At 39.7% G+C, this 20,711-nt stretch overlaps 1 protein-coding gene across 6 annotated transcripts in view; it reads left to right on the top strand.

Moving 5' to 3' along the window:
- Positions 1–1,657: 1,657 nt before the first annotated feature.
- The window catches only part of CACNB2 (calcium voltage-gated channel auxiliary subunit beta 2), a 44,811-nt gene continuing 25,757 nt past the window's right edge, over positions 1,658–20,711 (top strand). For 3 of the 6 annotated variants that reach the window (XR_002126289.1, XR_002126290.1, XM_019662922.1), the window contains exons 1-5: positions 1,658–1,817; positions 5,646–5,722; positions 10,820–10,953; positions 14,662–14,742; positions 15,225–15,283. Coding sequence is in view for 4 of the 6 variants with exons in the window: in XM_019662922.1 (XP_019518467.1) it covers positions 1,768–1,817; positions 5,646–5,722; positions 10,820–10,953; positions 14,662–14,742; positions 15,225–15,283 (401 nt within the window). In the remaining 2 variants the exon portion in view is untranslated. Of the gene's footprint in view, positions 1,818–5,645; positions 5,723–10,819; positions 10,954–11,098; positions 11,119–11,588; positions 11,651–14,661; positions 14,743–15,224; positions 15,284–20,711 lie in introns of those variants that run through there. The other 3 variants (XM_019662923.1, XM_019662924.1, XM_019662925.1) reach the window with 3 other exon arrangements.

Here is a 20,711-nt window from a genome sequence, read left to right as displayed (position 1 = left end):
TCGCTGGCGACTCATGGCAGCCCAGCTCCAGGTTGAGCTGTTGTTCAGCATCTTAGCTGTAGAGGGCAGTGTCACTGGCCCTCATATGTGGGATCCGATCCGGGGCCCTCTGGCATCCCAAACGAGTTCTTAACCATCGCACCACTCGGCCGGCCCAGAAATGTAACGTTTTTAAAGAAGAAAGATGTCACAATCCCCTTGCAATAACTTCAAGGCTTCCCTGGGCTCTGTGACCCAGAAATTGGTGACTATTGGAGGAGATGATCCTTTTTTATGGTTAACCTGTCCTTTTTAATTTTAATATTTAACCTTGACCTAGTGTTTTTTTCTCTGCATACCTCAAGTTTCACCATCTGGGGAAAGTGTAGTAATAATAGCCAGCATCCATGACCTCTCCTCTTTGCTGACAGTGTCTAAGCTTGGGCCCCTAGTGCTCTTATTTTCCTTCAATGATAGATTTTTGCCGTGGAAGGGAGAATGGGAGGAACTGGAGCCAAGAAAGCAAGAAACAGAGAGCAAAAACATCCCTTTTCCTCCATGCCAAAACTTAACACCTTTCCATTAGCAATGACTCAAATCTGTCAATTGGAAAAATTCACCCTAAATTAAGGTTTATTTTGAGCCAATATTCATCACATGCCTGCTGTGCAGAACACTGTATTCGATGGCCAGAAATACCCCTATATGAGGTTCTCTGTATGTGAGCATGAGGTTACCTTAGACCTATGGGAATTTACAATTAGAGTCTGGGGGATGATTGTGTCCTAGGAAGCATACATGAATTTAACTGCTTGCTGCTGAAAGCTGTAAGCAAAGAAGGCAATGACTCCCAATTAAGAGAGCCTGGAGAATTTAGTTAATTTCATGAATGTTTAGAAAGAGATGCGAGATACTGGCGAGGAAGGAAGGCTAGAGAAAGTTTTTGGAAGTGATGGCGAGCCTGGACTCTGATTGGACAACAGGATTGGATGACAGGAGGTAGTTTAATCCAGGGCCTCCTCCCGACGGCTAATGCTTGGAGAGGAATCTTTTTACCATGGAAGGAAAAAAGCAAAAACAAAACAGAGTGGCTATTATTCTTCGAAATGTCAAGAACAGACTTGAAAATTACTATTCCGTTGAGGGAAATCTAGACCAATCATAAAGATGTAGGACAAATATTCCATTTGTGAGACAGAAATTGGCAGTATCAACAGAGGTAGAAAAAACATCTGTGAACATTGTACTGTGCTAGTTATAAACCTGTTTGCACAAAGGTAAATTTTGCTCTGATAAAATACTTCAGGTAGACTTCAATATTTATCTCTCACTCAAAATACTTCTAATTAATTGGATTGTATAAGAGAGAGACCTCTGTGACACTTTCAGTTCCTAATGGCCTCTTAGCAGTAAGGGCAATTAATTTTTGAACAAGGTGAGTTTAACTTACAGTGACAGCAGCAGCAGCTGTGAAGGAATTCAGACTCATCTTAATTCCTATCCAAATTTTTTGTCTTAACCAAAAATACTTTACTTTTATGTGCTCAACCCATGAACCTAAGGGTTCTTGGCTTGTGATGTTTGTGACAGAGATAATTTAATTAGTTCTCTCCACTGAAAGTAGTTAGTGTGGAAAAAAAAAAACCAATCTGAAGATTTGAACTTCTGTACACTGATATTAACATGTGATTTTGTGTTTAGAAATTTAACAATGACTGGTGGATAGGGCGACTGGTTAAAGAAGGCTGTGAGATCGGATTCATTCCAAGCCCAGTGAAACTAGAAAACATGAGGCTGCAGCATGAACAGAGAGCCAAGCAAGGGAAATTCTACTCCAGGTAGGAGACAAAGATCAAGCGTTTGCCTAAACGTTTGGACTGTTCTATCATTCGTGTGCTGCTGTTTGCTGTATTCCACAATCTTTATTATCAAGTGGTCTGGTGAGAGGGTTATTGGTAGCATCACACATCCTGCATTTTACAAACTTCATCCCAGCATCTTATTATCATCTGATATGGGAAAAAATCGAGTTCATTACTATCACTAATGAAAATAGCTAAGGTCACAGACTAGATGAAATTCTGGCTACAGTGGAGAAGGAATTCTGAAGTCCTATTCTTTTATTGAAAATGGTCTGGTACTGAGCAACCTTGGTGACTAATTCCAGTGTCTGTAGCTAGCTACCTGGCATGGCAGGAAGACGCTTTAGAGATGACAGACTGGTCTTCGACATCATTGGTAAAGAGCAGCCCTTGTAGGCTGTGAGTTTCACTTTCACTTGGAAAACTCAGTTTTCAGTTCTCCCTACTGCTCAGCGCTTAAAGAGGAACTCAATGTAAAACCAGTCAAAATTGCCTTTGCAGATAGCAATTAAATGAGTTACGTAATATGCTGGGTCTGAATAACCTTTCCTAAGGTTTGGGCGGTTGTTTGCCCCTCATTACAATAATCACTAGAAGGGTTACTCAGACATGGAGTGAATTTGAAATTGAACCCTATGCAGCCAAGTCCAAGAACGTGGCATGCTTCTCCCTATGTGAAAGGATGTGATATGGGCACGTCTATTCTTCAATGTGAATAGGTAGGCCTCTGTTTTCTTTCATTTATATTTTATTTGTTTATATAATGATGCAAGTCCTTTGTCAATGGGAATGTTTTAGCATTAGCAAGAATTTTTTTTCAAGCATTCGCAAACAAGTAAAATAGAAGATGTGTCTTCTCTAACTAGTATTTTATAACTGTCAGGCTCTTTTAGTTCAGATGGAATTCTCCCTTTTTTGCGACCTCTATCCCATATTTGACTTTTATTAATCCCTGGGATTTACAGGGCCCTCGGATTATGAGATGTATTTAGCCATAAAAAAGTAGAGGCATAGAGATAAAAAGAAAAAAGAATGCACATTTTACCTGTAGGATATTGATGAGTTCATACTATTGGTTGCATTTCTCATGTTCTGTTGGCTTTATTGTGTGTTGTGCTATTCTCTGTATTGACAATGGTTCCTTAATACTGGTTAACACCATCTTATAATGTGGAAAATATTCATTTTCCTGGGGCATAGACATTGCTGTATACAGTTTGTTGAAGTTTGAAGCTATCTCCGCTGGGGGACATTTTGTTTTGGTTTCAGTTTGTTAAGGATGATGCAGCAATTTCCAGTTTTCCTGTTGAATCACTCGAGAAGAGGGTTCCATGGGCAAATAAGTTGAGGATAATGCTAGGAAATGCAAAGTTGTTTTAGGATTTTTCAGAGCCTTTAATATGTGAGTCTGGATGGTGGGATGGGAATATTTTTTCATGGATCTATGAAAATTATCTTATAAAAACTTTTCTTGGTTGATGTCTTAGGAATGGTGTTTTGTCAAAGACATTGTAGAAAATTTGGGATGGGCTTTTGCAGAGATAGACTTGTGTATCCTTGTCTGATTCTTCATATACAAACTGAGAAAGGAAAGCTATTGGGTTGTCGGAAAAGTCATGCGTATTTTTTCTCTGTTTTTCGTTGCAAAAATGCGTCATGACTTTTCCGACAACCCAATACTTGTAAAGGAGTAGAAAGGGAGAAGTTTTTCCAAATGGTGAAGGAGGCACGGTTTCCTCTGCCTCCAAACTGGGCATGCCTGGTCTTGCGTTCGTGATCAGCCCAGCCTTATAAGAACCTATGGGAACAGTACGTATAAGAGCCTCCACTTCACAGACGAGGAGACAAGCTAAGAGAAATTAGGGAACTTGACCAAGGTCACCCAAGTAGGAAGTGGTAGAATCAGGATGAAAACCCGACCAATCTGACTGTAGCCTGACCTCTGACCTCACAGAGACTACCATGCTAATACAGCAAATCATGTAGCCAGGACCCGGCACAAGAGGCACAGAACCAATCATTATTATTGCTATCTGTTATTATTTACTATATTAGATATATTGTTTGTTATCGCATGTGTTCCTTAAAGAACTATACATTATCTGCATTTGGTGGATATAACATCTCAAAACTTATTCTAGGGAACTGGGTTACCTTTCCTGTAACTACACATTTTCCCTTGATTTTTTTTTTAATTTTTATTTCATTTGGTCCTGTCTCTTTACCTAAGCTTTTGCCTAAATATGTCAAAATATCTTTACTTGCTTTCAGAGGTTCTTTTCATTCATCTCCTAACATTTTAAATAGAGTTTTGTTTTGTAGACATAACCAAAATTCAGCAGTATTTTAAAATTCTGGCATGTAATTTATAAAAACCAACCAAAATCAAGGGCTGTAGAATTGGGGCACAGCTCAAGGATGTGGCATTTTTATAGAAATAAAAGTTAAGGGCAAATTTGCATTCTGAACATTTTGACTATTTGCAACATTTGTCACAATTTTACACGATTCAAATAATACTTTGACTTTTATTGAAATTCAGAGAGGATGTTAAACAAACGCATGCATGAACTGAAATTAGACTTTGTATTTTAGAAAAAGAAAAAGAAAATTCTGGAAGAAAATGTTTTGGTCCTGCTAATGGATATTCTTGTATGACTGTCAGAAATTGTTTCTATAAATACCACTTTTTATTCATTTTTCATACTGTCTGGAATCCTTGTGAAATGTATTGAAGTTCCTTTTAAGAACCTTAGAAATATGTAGAGGCTTTCTGCTGGTTGCTTAAAGTTTTTGATGTTTGTCTCTTTTATGCATTAAACATGCCAGGAGAGTAGCAATAAAATTCAGCCTGCTACTGGTATTACAGTGAAACTTATATTTTCATATTAATATTTACATCAATAAATATTGCCCTTTGATCCATAGCTACTGTAGCAAATTATTTCAACTAGACCCTGGCTTTGGCTATGGTAATAAACTTTAGGCCATAAGATGGTCTTCCTTAAATTCCATGTCACTCTTTTAAGGTATTCCTTTCCATCTTTATTTGTGAAGGGGCCATTTTGTACATAGTATGTTATTTAGCATGCTGGTATACTGGTAAAAAAATATAAATGCTATTGTTCGCATGTTAACATCAAACTTTCTAAGACACAGAATCAGGTGTTACCTCAAACTTTAGAATTTGGTCATTGTGAAGTACATGCCCTTCACATCATTCCTAAATTAACCAAGTTAAATCCTCCATGTTAGCCATGCTTAAGAAATGTCCCAGATATAATCTGAGGATTAAATTGTATAACACTTTTTTAGGCTCTTTTGTGTCTTTTAAAGGTTAGCAAGTTTTGGTATTATTGTGTTTCTCTTTTATAGGTCGCTCCTTTCCATCTTGGTATACTAAAAGTAACCAAGCTAAGACAAAGGAGTAAGGACTAAACAAGAAGTAAACAATAAGTTTACATTGCTTCAGAGGGTCTCTAAGATCAAAGAAGCAAAGGGAATCTCTGCTGTTATCTACCTGTGAGCCTGACAGAGATTTCGAGGACTGCAGAAATTACCCTAGTTCTCCTCCATTCTCCCAGGGCCTTTTAAAATTAAACCTCGAATTTGGAAGAGAGACAGACTATGGCTGTTTCTAGCACTCCAGGGATCTCCACTGGGGAATTACTGTTTGGCTCCTTGTAGGGAAGACATATTTAAAGTTCCATAAAAACACAATGAGGAATCATGTTTATCGAGCAATACACAGGTTAATGTCTGAAATAAGTGTCAGATTTAATATAAATTTTTGCTTTACTCCAGTAAATCAGGAGGAAATTCATCATCCAGTTTGGGTGACATAGTACCTAGTTCCAGAAAATCTACACCTCCATCATCTGGTAAGTAGGTGTAAGCACTGAACAATACATACTGCATTTCATGCTTTCCTCCATCTTACCTAGTTGTGTGAAATACGTGGAATCCCTGTTCTAACCCTAGAAAAAGGGATCAGAAATATGAGTGCCCACATGCAGTTAGGAACAAACTCGGGAAATTTTTTTCTGGCTTTGAAAAAAAAAAAAGGAAATCTGTCAACATGCTTATTGTGTTTGCTTGGATGATCAAAGTGATGAACGTATTTAACTTTCAGTCCATAGCCTCCCCCATGGGAACCAGCACATTGTTGTGGGCAATAAATGAGTGTGTGCCCATCAGGCATCACATGTGAGGTGTTGGCCTCACTGCTAAGTAAAAAGAGAAGAAGAATGAAAACTTTTAGAAAGGTGAGGAAAGGAAAATAAAGTGACAGACAGCGTCGTGGACTTGACATGAGCTATACTCAAAAGACTCTGTGGAAGATGTATAGAAGTATTGAAACAAAGGTGCAAACACTTGTAGGAACAGTAACTACTGTCTTATTTCCAAAGCAGTGGGTTCCTGTGTACTGTAGCTAGGTAAAATAAAGGACAGCCAGTTCAAGTTAAATTTCAGATAAACAATGAATAACTTTTTAGTATAAGGAAATATTGTATGAGCCATGCTTACACTAAAAAATTAATTGATTATCCAAAATTCACATTTAACTGAATTTTTATTGGCTAAATGTGGTAGCGCTACCATTCTGTGTAGAACTTGGAGTTCTATAGAATTAGGAGATGAATTGGTCAAAGTGCATGAAAGCCCATGTGCAGAGTCTTAGCTGGCTCAGAGATGCAATTGAGAGTCAGAGTAAGATTATAAGGATTGGCTGGCAGAGCATTAGAGTGAAATGATTCTGTATCTGATTTCCGGAAAGCTGGAAATGGGGAGAGGTCAAAGACAGAGAATTGTGCCTCTGTGAAGTTAACGAACTAGCTGCGCTATGTCTTAAGAACAGGATCCCCTCCTGCTAATCATCACGCCTTGTTCCCAGATGTTGGTGGCTTTTTGAGATCAATCAAGGGCATCTTAGTAAAAACTATAGGACTTCTTAAGTGAGCAAAATCTGAACACAATAATAAATCGTTGTGGGATGCATATTGGTTTCAAAAACCATGTACGTATACCTACCAGAAAGCCTAAGTTGCTCAAAATTAAGTAAAAGAGTGTGTTTGAAAGGAAAAATGAAACTTTTCTAGATTCCGTGTGAGGCTTATGTCTCCCCTTGACCAGCACAGAGTAGATATTCTCTGAAGGCACAAGGGAAAGGAGGCTTATCCCAGCTTCCTTTCAAAGGTGTGCGGTTGTGGGGACCACAATATAAACCTTATACGCTTCCTGTATACCTTAAAGGCTCTCTGGGGACTCCGGAGGCCTGACACTAGGGCCCTGCAATGGGAAAAGGCTACATCCCATTGTAACAAGGCAGCAGCCCCTCCCGCAGATGTCAGCCCCACTTCTGTAGACCAGGAAGATTGTCATTCCCTCTAGCCATACTGTAGCCTTCTCATTGTTTGGGCAATATAATGAGAGCAGGGACATGCATTTGGAAAAATAAATTCGTGCATTTGTGAAATCACATTTCATTTTTATAGTCAGATTTTTGTCATTACTAAAACTAAAGTTAAATTAAGAGTTTAGTATAATGAAATAAAGGTGATGTAAAGCTTCACCCAAGTTTTATACAGATACAGGACTTTGGAATAACCTTCCTGGATACCAAGAGTAGAAAATACTTGTGTCTGGGTGGATTGGAGCTATTAACCAACCACAGAATTTATCGTAGGCATGTCATAATCCTGCTGTAATTTTTGTATCAATAGCACAACTTGTCTAAAGGAAAACTTCAGAAAATTCTACAGAGAGAGTCCCTCACCCACCTCTAGGGAAAACCACTTAAGCTATCCAATGTGGATTGGCCTGGAATTGTAACTTTCCTCTGTGTTTCCCAGAGACCTCATCTCCAACTCTCCTCACCCATTGCGAGACCAAAGAATAGAATCATCTTCCTAAATCACTAGTAAATATATTTGGAGGTTCTCAATAGTTTGGAAAAGGAAACATTTCTACTTCACATCTGGGTAATGGGATAGAAACTTTTTTAGGTACTATGTGAAGCTTATAAGTCTTCCCTTGACCAGTGGGGAGTAGATATTTTCTGAAGTCACAGGGAGAAAGAGGCTTATCCCAGCTTTTCCACAAAGCTGTGAGGTTGTAGGGATTACAGTATTGCACAATGCATATCCCACACCTACACATGTGTGTACACACGTTACTTCTGCACAACTCAACTTGACCCAAGTGTCTCAGATTAAACTAAAATTTAAATTTCAAAAAATGTTCCCAAGGCTCTATACCAAAAAAAAAAAATTATGCTAGTGAAAAAGAATAAAAGAAACTAATTTCAAATTTATGAAAATGGTTTTTCCCAAGTAAAAACCAATGTGTGCCAAGGTATGCAAATACAAGAATGAAATTAAAAAGGGTAACATCTCTCATTATAAGGAGAATCATTGAGTCAAAGTATATGGAACTAGAGAGTTGAATATGCTTCTTAACTTTAGTTAATTTCTTTCCTGTGTTTTGAAAGTGGCCAAAGGATTTAGAATTCCCTGTGTTTCTGAATGAACCCAGGTGCTTTTAGATTTAAGGAACCAAAAGTCAGAACTAGTAAATTGGAATGTTTTCAAAACGGGATTTTGAGCCCTTGTGACCAAATGCAGGTAAATGTCAAACTCAGGCTGTGCGTGTGTGCGTAGCCAAACAGCTGGGCAATGTCACATCTAAACTTTTTATGCATTTCCACTCTTTCTTTAAAAAATAAAAAATCCATCTGCTGACCACAGCAGGTCCGAATCAATGGGCAAACTATAAAATCCATGTCATGACCTTTGGAGTCCCTGGGCCCTGTCAACTCAGATGTGCAAGTAGGTATCCTCAATTTCAGGAAGGCTCTTGAGTGGACTTTATAAGTCCAATAAAAGATGAGAAAGGTAAAAGTATCCTGGAATTTACCACCAGAACAGAAACTTACATCGTGATGTTGGTTAAGACATAGGAACAGTACAAAAGTGACCCAAATCCTCTCCATCATATCCAGGAAGACACTAATGACATGCTTACTGAGACGGGGTTCAAGGGAAAACATTATAGGGTGCTATAAAATTTAGAATCGATTTCAAACCTTTGGGCACATTTTACAATGTTTCTATTACACACTATGTCATAACCTTTTAGTTCATCAATATGCATAGATGTGCAAAGAGAAAGACATTTACTAGGTAAGTCTAACTAAATTCCTGGAATCACCTCAGTCCCTTATCACCTTCATTGGAGAGTCATACCTCACCTTTATGCCCGCAATAGCCGAGAGTTGCAATATTGTGCAAACAGTGTCAGGCTTTACACGTCATTAGAGGTTTTTGACCTAATCAAATGAAAAGGGACAATTAAACAAGAGATCCTAGTTTTCAAAAGGCTGAGTCATCTAATATCCACAGCAACTTCAAAATTGAAAACTAATGTGACTCCTGTCAGATGATCTCCCTTCCTTTGAAAAAGTTAGCAGCAGCTATCGCAAGCACCAATTCAGGTTGCATATCGCGGGGAATGCCAGTGACTTTGCAGCACTGAGCTGTTATGTCAAGGGGGTCATTTGTTCTTTAAATCTGAACATAGTGTGGTTTTTATTAGAGAGCTAACAAGCACGATATGATGCTTTCCTGGGGTGAGTAGGTGTTCTTTTCTTCTACTTGACCTCATCTAAACTAGAGAATAATTTTCTAGTGAGCTGAACTCGCTGATAACTTCCTGAGTCCTGACACTGAGGACATAGCCCACCCGAGGAGCAAAGGGAACTGGAAGAGTGCAGCAGGATTGAGAAGGGACCTCACCTGAAGAGGCAGCTGGCATCGGGACAATGGATAGGGACTTCCAGAAGCAGGAGAACTAAGTTCTGAGTCTTGGCACTACCGAGTTTTTGCCAAGTCCCTTAAACTCTTTAATAGGAGTGTATCTTTTAACTCTAAAAATGAAGAGGGTTGAAGATGGTCCTTGAAAAACTTTCCAGCCCTGATTTTACAGTTGATAAAATTCTCTAGTCATTGCATGTGGAGGCTTTTTATAGACTTCAACATGAGATGATGGATTTTGTTTCCATGTACTGCTTAATTTTTAAGTGCTGTGTTTTCAGATCCAAAGGTTTTAAAAGTGAAAGCATAGAGAACCACAAACCTAAACCTCTCATTCTCCAGATAAGGAGACACCCTGGCATGTTCTCTTGGGTCTAGGTGCCCTTCCACCCTGCCTCTTGTGTTAAATCCAGGGCTTCATAGAAATCCCTCGGAGTCTCCTGATGTCATTGTATTCGACTCATTTCATTTGGAGATGACCGGATCCAGTGCTTCCCAATTAGCCTTCAGCCAGCCCTGCCCTTCAATCAGGGCGCACCTATCACCTCGAAATCATTTTAATCCTGCCCATTCTGGAACTTTCCCTGAATCATTTGCCTTGTGGATAGCTTCTTCGTGTTATCTGAATTTAGGATTTTCTATTCTCTCTTTCCCTCAGATACCTGTTGCAATTTTTAGTGAAGCTTTTTCACATTGCCCTTATTTTCACACAAAACCAAGCAAAGTAAGAAATCTGAGGCATATTGTGATCAAGATTTCCAGTGGAGTTCCTGATTATCTAAAAGCGGGTTTAAGATATTGTAAGAACTAAAGTGAAATGTTTTGTATCATACTTACCTACAGTTGATATGGGAAATATCACTATTATAGTTGAAACTACAAATTTAAAATGTGTTTCTCTAAAAACATTAGTCGAGCTCTAGCATAAAATTGATCAAGCAAACAGATAGCATGAGGGGATCTTTCGGTTTTGTTAGACTTGATTCCATTGCATTCTTAACATGCTTTACCTTTAAATTTTACTTGGTTTACTGTGCTGAGCACTCATGACAGATCTTGGCTAAGGTGAATTCTATTTGCTTTTGTTTTATCATTATTTTTTATATAACCTGTTTTTTCCTCTCCTGTGTCTACCTGATGAATTTTGAATTGTTTGTCTGTATATAGCTATAGACATAGATGCTACTGGCTTAGATGCAGAAGAGAATGATATTCCAGCCAACCACCGCTCCCCTAAGCCCAGTGCAAACAGTGTAACGTCACCCCACTCCAAAGAGAAAAGAATGCCCTTTTTTAAGAAGGTAACATTAACTTCCAAGCTCCCGTCTGTCCACCTGCTCCACTGCGCTGCGTCCCATTTCTAGTCCTGTTGACTGTCCGTGTCCTTTGAGAAGCCAATAACATGCATGCTTTGTTATTCTTTGTCTCTTTTCCATGCTGCTGTAGCTAAGCTGAAGCAGAAATCGGTAAGTGCACGTTGACATAAGCTGTGTTTATCCTGCCCCTGGCATCATTAGCATTCAACCCCACAGTCTTATTTAAATGCAATCATTCCTGCCCTAAGAAAAGAGCCTTTCAAACAGCTAATTTGAGTCCATGCATTTCCAAGCAACTAAATTCAGTGAGTGACCTGTGAAAGCACCATTACAGTACTTATCCTTTTTGATGGAATACTACCTACCACCAAGGGAGTCTGTTGAAACATTTTCAAGGATGTCAAACACGGACAACGCCATATAATGCACCTCTATTGTGCATGCTTATTCTGTCTGTCTTTGTCTCTTTCTCTTTTTTTCCCCAGAAATTTAACTTATAATTGAGCATATGAAAAACAATTATTCAATTCTGATTTATTTATCCAGATTATATAGCTTGTACTAAAAAAAAAAAAATTCAATTTTTAATTTAGTCAGTATTTAAACTTCTAATCCACTAGGTGCAAAATCTACAGATGAACAAGACCAGTGGAAAACTGCAGGCTTGTTTTGGCGGTTTACTGTGAGTTTTTCCTATTGTCATATATAAATACTCTCCCGATGTTCTTGCCTCCTCCATCAGTCAGGTTTCAGCATCCCACCTGTTGGACAATGGGGAGGTGGCCATGTGTACACCCTTTGCCACTGGCCAACCAAGATGCTACACAATGATGCACCTCGTCCCCTGACTGGAAACTAGAATATTCCTGAGTTCTCTTTCCTCCAGACGATGTCTGGTTCCTTTCAGCACGTTTTGTAGCTTCGATGAATTATTTTGAAAGGATACTCCCACCAACATAATTTCCTTTCATTCCCTTCTTTTACATACCACTTCCCACAGCCTATCATGCTGTCTTTTAAGTCATACTTCCTCATGTAACCAACCCCAACACAGCCATGGGTATGTTATGACACATAGGTGGTGAGTAAAGCCTCCTATGCCCTCAAGTCTCCATGTCCTGAGCTCTTTTCCTCTGCACACAAGTATTTTACTCTGTGGAGGAACTCTGAAGTCATCAATGAGGTGTCACATACTGAACTGAGAAGTATATTGTTTTTGGGGGTTTTTTTAACGAATTATGGTTACTTTAATAATGGAAGACCTTAGCACTTCCGGCAAAAATTCAAACACCTGGGTTTTTGTATTAACACAGAAAGCCCCAGCTTGATGTACATTCATGACAGTGGGCCCATCTGCCTGGTCCCATCTTCTTGTCACAACGAAAACTTATAGCCAAGTGACTAACAGTGCGGAAGCCTAGAAAATCAACATTGCTAAGCCTCTCTGGGCTTTACAGAGCAGTAACATGAACTAAAACCATTTAGTCAAGACATGTATTTTTGAAGTGTGCTTACTCTTAAATTCCAAAACTTGAAAAATGTGTGTCATAATGTTTCCACTGAACAATGTGAACAAAATAAGGTTAGCAGGAAAGGATAGATACAAATGTTGGTGTCATTATCAATAGGGCACCAAGTTCCAATATTCCATCAAATAAGGTAATTTCTGTAGCTACCCTATTGATTAAGAAACTGACTGATTACCAGCATGGGTAACCCTTTGCTAGCTGGCAGTCACAGATTGAAGGAACCAAAGATCTATTAAAGACTGGGACACTTATTACTTAAAGACTCGAAATACAGTTTCTTGGTAGCTGTGACTAAAATGCATGTAATTTATATTCCTAATTATAATGGTGGAAAAGGTATTCTCAAACTGCATAAGTTATAAAGACTTGGCTTCTAAGTGTCTTCAGTGTGTTCCCAGGTGGTATAACTGTAATATTCAATAAATATGCTTATGATGCCTTCGGCACTGGTATTCATTCTTCTTATGTTATTGATCTTATGTTATGTGGTCAACTTTAGTGTAGAGTTCAAAAACAAACAAAACCAACACAACCTGAGATTCAATGATAAGATTGGTTTTCCATGTTGTAGGTTGCTTTTAGAATGGTGCTTGTGTGGCATTTGTGCTGTCACTGTATTATGTTTGTCTTGTTTTTTTTTTCTGTTTAAAAATGTATTCTACCTTTATTATGTCTTTTAAGATTAATTTTGAATACTAGGTAAAATGTTAAGCCGTAAAACTTGACAGTGTAGTCATGGTAATATTTTCCCCCCTCTGATTAGATTTGCTATGACTATTGGTGAAACCTCAGACAGAAGCTTTTGAATATGATATGCTTTTTAATTCCCCCCTTAAGCAAGTGAAATCTAGTCGAAGTCAGAAAGTGTGTAATGAGCAATTTTAAGCAACAGTAAAATGTTCTGAAGCAACAGACTGATGCAAAAATTACATTTACATTTGCACATCAGTTTATCAAATTCTTAAAATAGTTTAAAGAATATGTTTCTATTGGACGGTGTGACCAAAAAAGTTTCTTAAATTCTTAAAATATATTTTCAGATGTTCCTTCATGCAGAGAGATTCATATAACAATGATTTCTTTATCTCAGTGTCTATGGCCATATTGCACTCTCTTCTGCATTAAAAAAAATGTCATGTTGGGAGTCATCTTAACATTTTCTGCTCTCGAAATCGCCAATTTTAATACAATCAAATTAGCTGTTACTTAATGGTTGGAAAAACTTTTGATCATTTTATTTGAAGCAGTTAAGCTGAAAAGTTTTGAAAGTTTTAGAAATTGCTACCAAATTTAGCTCTTCCCCTGCTCTCCCTAAAAAATGACTGTGGAAAGGCGTGAATTAGTTATGTAATAGAAACACTGCCTAAATGGCTCTTGAGAAGCATATAAAAGATGCCCATTGATAATGAACCTTCTGAGGCTGATGAAGCCAGCTTGATTATCACACATTATCCACCTTTTCTCCAAGACACATAAACCTTGCATTTTAAGTGTTTAAGCTTCAAGATGTAGAAACCCAAAAATCCAAAAACATTCATCACTAAGCTGTGAAAAAGTGATCCTGAATACGTCATGATTCCTGTTGACTAGAACAAGCATGCATGCTAATTTAAACTCTCACAGTAAAATAGGAATTTTCAAGTATTTGGTAATAAGAGTTACAGTGTTTTGAAATTAGGCTTTATCCAGGTAAGACAAACATCTAAACCACAAAGGTAAAAGAGACCTTTCTTTTCTCCGTAACTAACCATGTTAGGTCTGAACATTTGGCTCTTCGGAAAACAAATGCATCTGAAAAGCCATATTAACTTCCAGTCGAGCCTAAAGCACCTATTGTGCATGAGGCATGTTTCTGTCTGTTTTTGTTCAAAGCAAACCAGTTTTTGTTCAAAAGCAGCTCCTCCTGCTTTAGGAGCTAATAATCAGTAGTGTTTCTTGAGGAAAGCAAGACGACTGCACACAACTCAGTAACTTAAAAACTTTAGGATGACAAGTCCACCAATCTTTGATTGGGTTTATTTAGAAAAGAAGCAAGTAAAAAAAAAAAAAAAGAAAGAAAGAAAAGAAATGTCTGGAAAGCCAGTGCCTTGTATTGCAGAGTTCAGAAAGAGCTGTTTGTACATAAAATCTTTAAGTTCCCTGAAGTCCTCTTCTCTCTCTGCAGACAGAGCACATGCCACCTTATGACGTGGTACCTTCCATGCGACCAGTAGTCTTGGTGGGTCCTTCTCTGAAAGGGTACGAGGTAAGTAGCTACCCTCTGGAGCACACTTGACCTTCGCATGCTAAGCTGCTTTGTGACGCCCCTCCCTCTCCTGCCTCTTGAATTTACAGCCTAAACAGCCCGTAGCAGCCAAGCATGCTGACTTTCAAGCTGTGGGATATTATTGGAATACATGGCTTCCTGGTTTTGTTCTGTTTTCTCTTCTTGGCTGTTGCTCTAAAAATTTCTGCTAGCTACAATTTACTCAGCTGGGGGGAACCGTATCAGATGGAGAGTGAGACTGAAGCCACTTAAGATGTAATGCATTGTTACCAAAACATCCGGTTTGACTTTTTAGTTGTCATTGTATCAGAGCTCAGAACAGAGACATGGGATGACCTCACATGCTACTTTTTCCAAACCGGAAGCCCCGGTTTTCAAATGTTCTGAAAAGGAGTAACGTTGTTTTGTCGTAATGAGTGATATTTTTATTGTATCTTAACGTATTGCTTGCTCAATTGCAGGTCACAGATATGATGCAAAAAGCGTTGTTTGATTTTTTAAAACACAGATTTGAAGGGCGGTGAGTATTTCAGAATCCAGAGTATTGTGGATTTTGTCTCGAAGGTGACAAAACCTGGGTGGGACAGATATGTGATCCCAAGAGGAAACTACCCTCTGCTATCTGTGGGTTGACAGGAGATAAGTCTATCCGGTTCAATCTGATTCCATAAATATTTGTCGTATGTGCTCGGCACATCCTCAGACCTGGGTAATCCAGCTCTCTCTTCCTGAACCTCCATCCCTAAGCTGAACTTGGCCAAATCCCTGCTGACTAGCCTCACCCGAAATTCATGGTCAACGGGCCCTCAGTGCTGCCCAGAAGTCACATTAAATATCCCTCTTCCATTCGCTTTTCTACTCTTCTAAAAGACTTTCATACCAGCTCCTCTCTCAAATGTCTAACATCCCCTGCGCACCCTGCTCTAGCCCATGAACTTGTTCCCTATTTCATTGAGAAAATGAAGACAAACAGGAGCACTCCCGAGAGTGCCTCCACCACACCTGTCCCCACTTGCATGCCTGTTTGTATGCTCTGTTTTTTCTCCTATTACCATTAGCAATGGCCAACCCACCCACTTGGGTTCTAGCCCCCATCCCCAAACCCCCCCCCCCCGACATGGCTATAACAACCCTTTTCTCTCTCCTCATCAATATTTCTCATTCTAATGGAAACACCATCAGCATGTAGTTCTTTCTCCCTTTGACAGAAGAATTTAATCTCGTATTCCCCTCTAGCTGTTCTATGTTTACTTTTTTTTCCTTTTCTCTATAGCAAAACTCCTTGAACAAGCTGTGTAGTCATGCTTTCCTCTCATACTCTTGAGCCTACTCCAGTTACAAATCCATCACTCCACCAAAACCAGTTGTGTCAGATCCCCAGAGACACTCGCATTGCGAAATCCCGGGTGATCCTGCAGTCCTCCTTTAAGTAACATGGTGGACCCCTCCGTCCTCTTTTAAATACGTTGCTTTCTGGAACCACGCTTTCCTGGTTCTTCCTCTGTCTCACTAGCTACTCCTTTGTCTCCTCGGCTGGTTTTTCCTCATGAACTAGACATCTTGGAAGGCCCAGGGCTAAGTGTCTTGGTCTTCTCTCTCTCCTATCCACACTCCTTTGGTGATTTTATTTAATGTCAGACTTTTAAATAGCCTTTCTTTGCTGATCTCTCCATTGAATGGCAGACCCATGTATCCAACTGCCCCATTCAACATCACCACCAAGATATCTAATGGGCTTCTCAAACTTAACCTCCAGGCTTACCCCCAGAACCTGCTCCTCTCATAGTCTTCCATATCTCAATTCATAGTTGTTGTTCTTTTACATCTTTTGGTTTCAAGACCTTTCAGCCCCAGGTCATTGAATCATTGAAGCATCCTTGACTGTTCTTTTTCTCTGACATCCTGCATCCAAGTGCTATTGTCTATATCTTTAAAATAGATCAAGGATCTAACCACCTTCTACACACCTTTTGCTTTTGGTCTGAGATGTTACCATCTCCTCCCTGGATTGTTGTAATAAATAGCTGCCAAGCTTCTATCCTTGCTTCCGTCATTGCTTCCTTAATGTCTGCTCTCAATTCAGCAGCCTGAACAACCCTGTTAAACAATGAGCTGGATCTCATCACTCCTTTGTTCACATTCGCCCAGTGACATCTCTTGTCACTCACAGTGAAAAACAAAGTCCTTCTAGTGGCTTGTCAGACAACCTACACCCCCCCCCCTTACCTTTGACTTTATCTCTTACTACCCCCTCCCTTACTAACTTCTGGTCCTGCCACACTGACTTGTTATTCCATGAGTCTTCCGGAGAGCCAGATACATACCTACCTCAGGGCCTTTGCACATGCAGTTTCCACATATCCTTTTCGCTCAAATACTCTCCTTAACATATGTGCACACACACATGTTATCTCTTCCTTTCCTGACTTTCCCCCCACAATTCTCTGATGTATTTTATTAATCTTATTTGTTGTCATTCCCCTACACTTAGAATATAAACTCGGTGCAGGCAGGGTTTTTTTTTTATTCTGTTTTGTGAACTGTGTTCTCAATGCCTGAGAACTGTGCTCAGGGTGAACAATGAATGGATGAATGTTGCACGAATGCCTGCTGAGTACTCCCCACTAGAGAAATGCAGAGATGTCGAAGCCACTCACTGTCTTTGCCTATAAGGAACTCAGGTGTAAACTGTAAGTTGAAACCTCAAGCAGTAAAAAACAAAGTCAACGAAAGGACAGCTCGGCCGATGTGCATCCAAGGTACAGGCAGTGTAAAGGGAGGAGACGTTAACACTGACAGGGATGTCAGCATCCCGGAAGGGTTTTCAAATGGCACCTAAGTTTTCACCAAGTGAATCAGGAAGAGAAAGGGCATGCCCAGCAGAGGGTGTAAAGTGTGTGATGGCATCAAAGTGTGACACAGCAACCCGTGTCACTTAGAGGTCTCCAAATCAAGTATAGGCAGAAAGTGACTGGTAGCAAAGCCGGGGCCATGTCTAGCGTGGCGTGATTAACATCTTAGACTTAACTCTTTTCCTCTCCTCCCCTATCCCATCAACTTGCTTCCACAAATATGTATTGAGCATATTCTATGCGCCAGGCATTATGAAGAGCCAAAGCAGACAGAAACCTTGGCTTCGTGGAGCTTACGTATAGTCTGTTGAAAGGCATGCTTGAATCAAATAACCAGTGGGCGCCATAGTAAAAGGGTAAGCCAACTTGTGAAGCATCAAAGATTTGGTAGGAGTCTAAAATGGAAGCTTCAAAATTTAATCTAAGAGTAGATTATAGGGGACATGGGAATCTACAGGGCTAGTGAATATTTCTGTGTTTTTAACAAGATAAATGTGGTGCCTGTCTTCTCCACATTCCTTTCCTCCTCCCATCCTAACAAGGCAAGTCAAATAGATGGTATCTGTAGGTTTCCGTGTTCTTTTAGATTTCTTAATATAGGACTTTCGCCCTTGACCGCATCTGCCTCTGCAACCATTTCTAATTTATGTTGACTTTGACAGGAGAGGCAAAGGACAAGAAGGGAAACTTTCATAGCAAGACAAATATTGTTAGTTAAAAATCAAGCAAAGGATGGAACGAAACAGAAAAAGGAAAACAGAATTCCAGGTATAAAAAGGCTTTATAATCAAAGGCTACCTAACCAAATGCGCCTCATTAGATAGTTCTGTTTTCTATAGCTTCATGAGATATATTTTATTTGGCACCAGGAAACACAGCTTGGTCCTTGGACCTTTGGCTTGGTCCAAGGCTCTCAGGCTCTGGCCAAGCATAAAAGGCATGCCTCTAATTGGGCCCATTTAACTTTCACTTCTTATTCTTGGCTCTGTCATGTATCAGAATTTGGAATTGTCTCCATGAGCGTGCATAACCAGAAAATTCTGCTAGAACGGGCACCCTGCTTTCCGTGACTGAGTTAACCCACTGCCCCTTCTTAAATGCTAAAGATGGGGAAATGAAATGGAATGTCCTGACTTACCACTTCCATTTAAGTCTGAGTAAGTTTTGAATTTGGAAGATAGATTCCAGCCATAGGGTGTATCTTGGACCCATGTTCTAAAGTATCAGCCATCCAGATTGATTTCATTTAAGGAACACATAAACAAACTAAATGAATGTCGTATCAATCTTTTGTTTCTGGCCAAAACTAATGTCCATATGGCTTTATTAATGGACCTGCCTTCACTCATCTTGACTCATAGAGATGGAGTCCTACATTCTGGGCCTGTGATCACCAATTAAAGAACCTCAGAGGAAGAAATAGGGTCCATAAGGCAGAAAGAATTTCAGAAAGCCATGCAAAAAATGTAACTTTTTTTTTTTTTTTAAACCCATGGCAAGACGTCCAGAGTAACTAAATCATTAAATGTCTTTGCTTTGGGCAACATAAAACAGCACTAGAGGGTGGAAATTCATCAAAAGCACCAGGCATGTTTAATTCTAACTAGACATGTAATTCTAAAAGGGAAAAATGAATTACTAATTATCTATTAAATAAACTCATTTGTTCAAAACATAAATAAAGCCCAAGAGGGAGAAAATATGAAAGAAAGCATCAGTGATGAAGATTCTTGTAAGAATTCTTTTCTGTTTTACACTTAGTTAGGTTCATTTGCTGAATCCCTGGAGAGTTGTCAGAATCCTGCTCCTCATTTTTAAAATAGCGTTTTAAGTGTGTCAGGTCAAAGAAGAGATGATAAATCATTATCCTTTCTGTTGTGTGCCCTCCAGTAGCCCATCTAAGTCGGATCCACCCAAACCGTGTCACATAAACAAAGCAATTTCCCAATTTACCTGTAGGACAATGACAGGTAAATTAACAAGGAAATTGGGGAAAGCTACCATTAGGGATGAATTCAGTTGTCCTCCCCAGTGTTTTGAAAATGTCAGCTCTTACTTAGCAGTGAAGAATCTAAACTCCGTACTGGGTTGCTGTCGGGATCTGTACATGTTGCATCTTGTGCAGGAGCATCTTAATGGAGATCAATATTCCTGGGAAACATTACATCACATTATTTTGTGGGAAAGTTACTTATATGTGAGACGACTTCTTCTAAACTGGTGGTTATCTTCCTTGGTTGCATATTAGTATCACCTACAGCGCTATTAAAGCAAAAAAACCCAAAAAAAACCCAAGGGCTTATGTCCCACCCAGACTAATTGAAGCCAAATCTCTAGGGTGGGGACCTAATGTAACTTTAAAAGCTTATATGACAATTTTCATGTACCAGGAGGGTTGAGAACCACCCCTCTAAACTGGATTGTTCCCTGGATTTTGCCCTTAGAATTTTAAAAGTCTGGAGTTTTTTTGTTGTTTTGTTTTGTTTTGTTTTTTTGGCAGAACCTCGAGTAATGACAATTCCCAAAGCATAACTTAAGGAGTCAAAATAGGATAGTGGCCCATCTACACACAGAGTGAAAGCAGGTCGGTGGAACCCCAGCTGGGCAAAACCATATACAGAAAGGACAAAGCATGTGGGACAAAGGCGAAGATGTATTGTTATAGGAAACCCATCTTTCTGCAGAATTGGTTCCCCCAGGCTGCTGAGGAGAGGCTCCTGAGAAGGTTGTATCTGTCTTGTCACTACTGTATCCCCAGGATGGTGCCCATCCTGCCTGGAAGCTTGCCTCCCAGTGAGCGTCCAGGGCTCGTTAGAGGCACAGCCCCAGTTTCTGGTCACCAGCAGTGTTGGGTGCCACTCAGCTGTGCTAGTATAAAGCCAGCCTTGCAGGCACTCACTCTCCCCTCTGCCTAGAACACCCTGCCCACGGTACCCATATGGCTTGGTGGTTGCCAGGGGTGGGGTGGGGGTGGGGATTGATCACAGAGGAGGCAGCACAAGGGAATTTGGGGGGTTAGGAGCGATTCTGCATCATGGATGTGATGGTGGATACGGAACTCTATGAATGGTCCCAACCCATGGAACTAACTGTACC

The sequence above is a fragment of the Hipposideros armiger genome, unplaced genomic scaffold (genome assembly GCF_001890085.2).
Source record: "Hipposideros armiger isolate ML-2016 unplaced genomic scaffold, ASM189008v1 scaffold_383, whole genome shotgun sequence".
In the NCBI taxonomy this organism is placed as follows: domain Eukaryota; kingdom Metazoa; phylum Chordata; class Mammalia; order Chiroptera; family Hipposideridae; genus Hipposideros; species Hipposideros armiger.
This window is presented reverse-complemented; position numbering and strand designations above follow the sequence as displayed.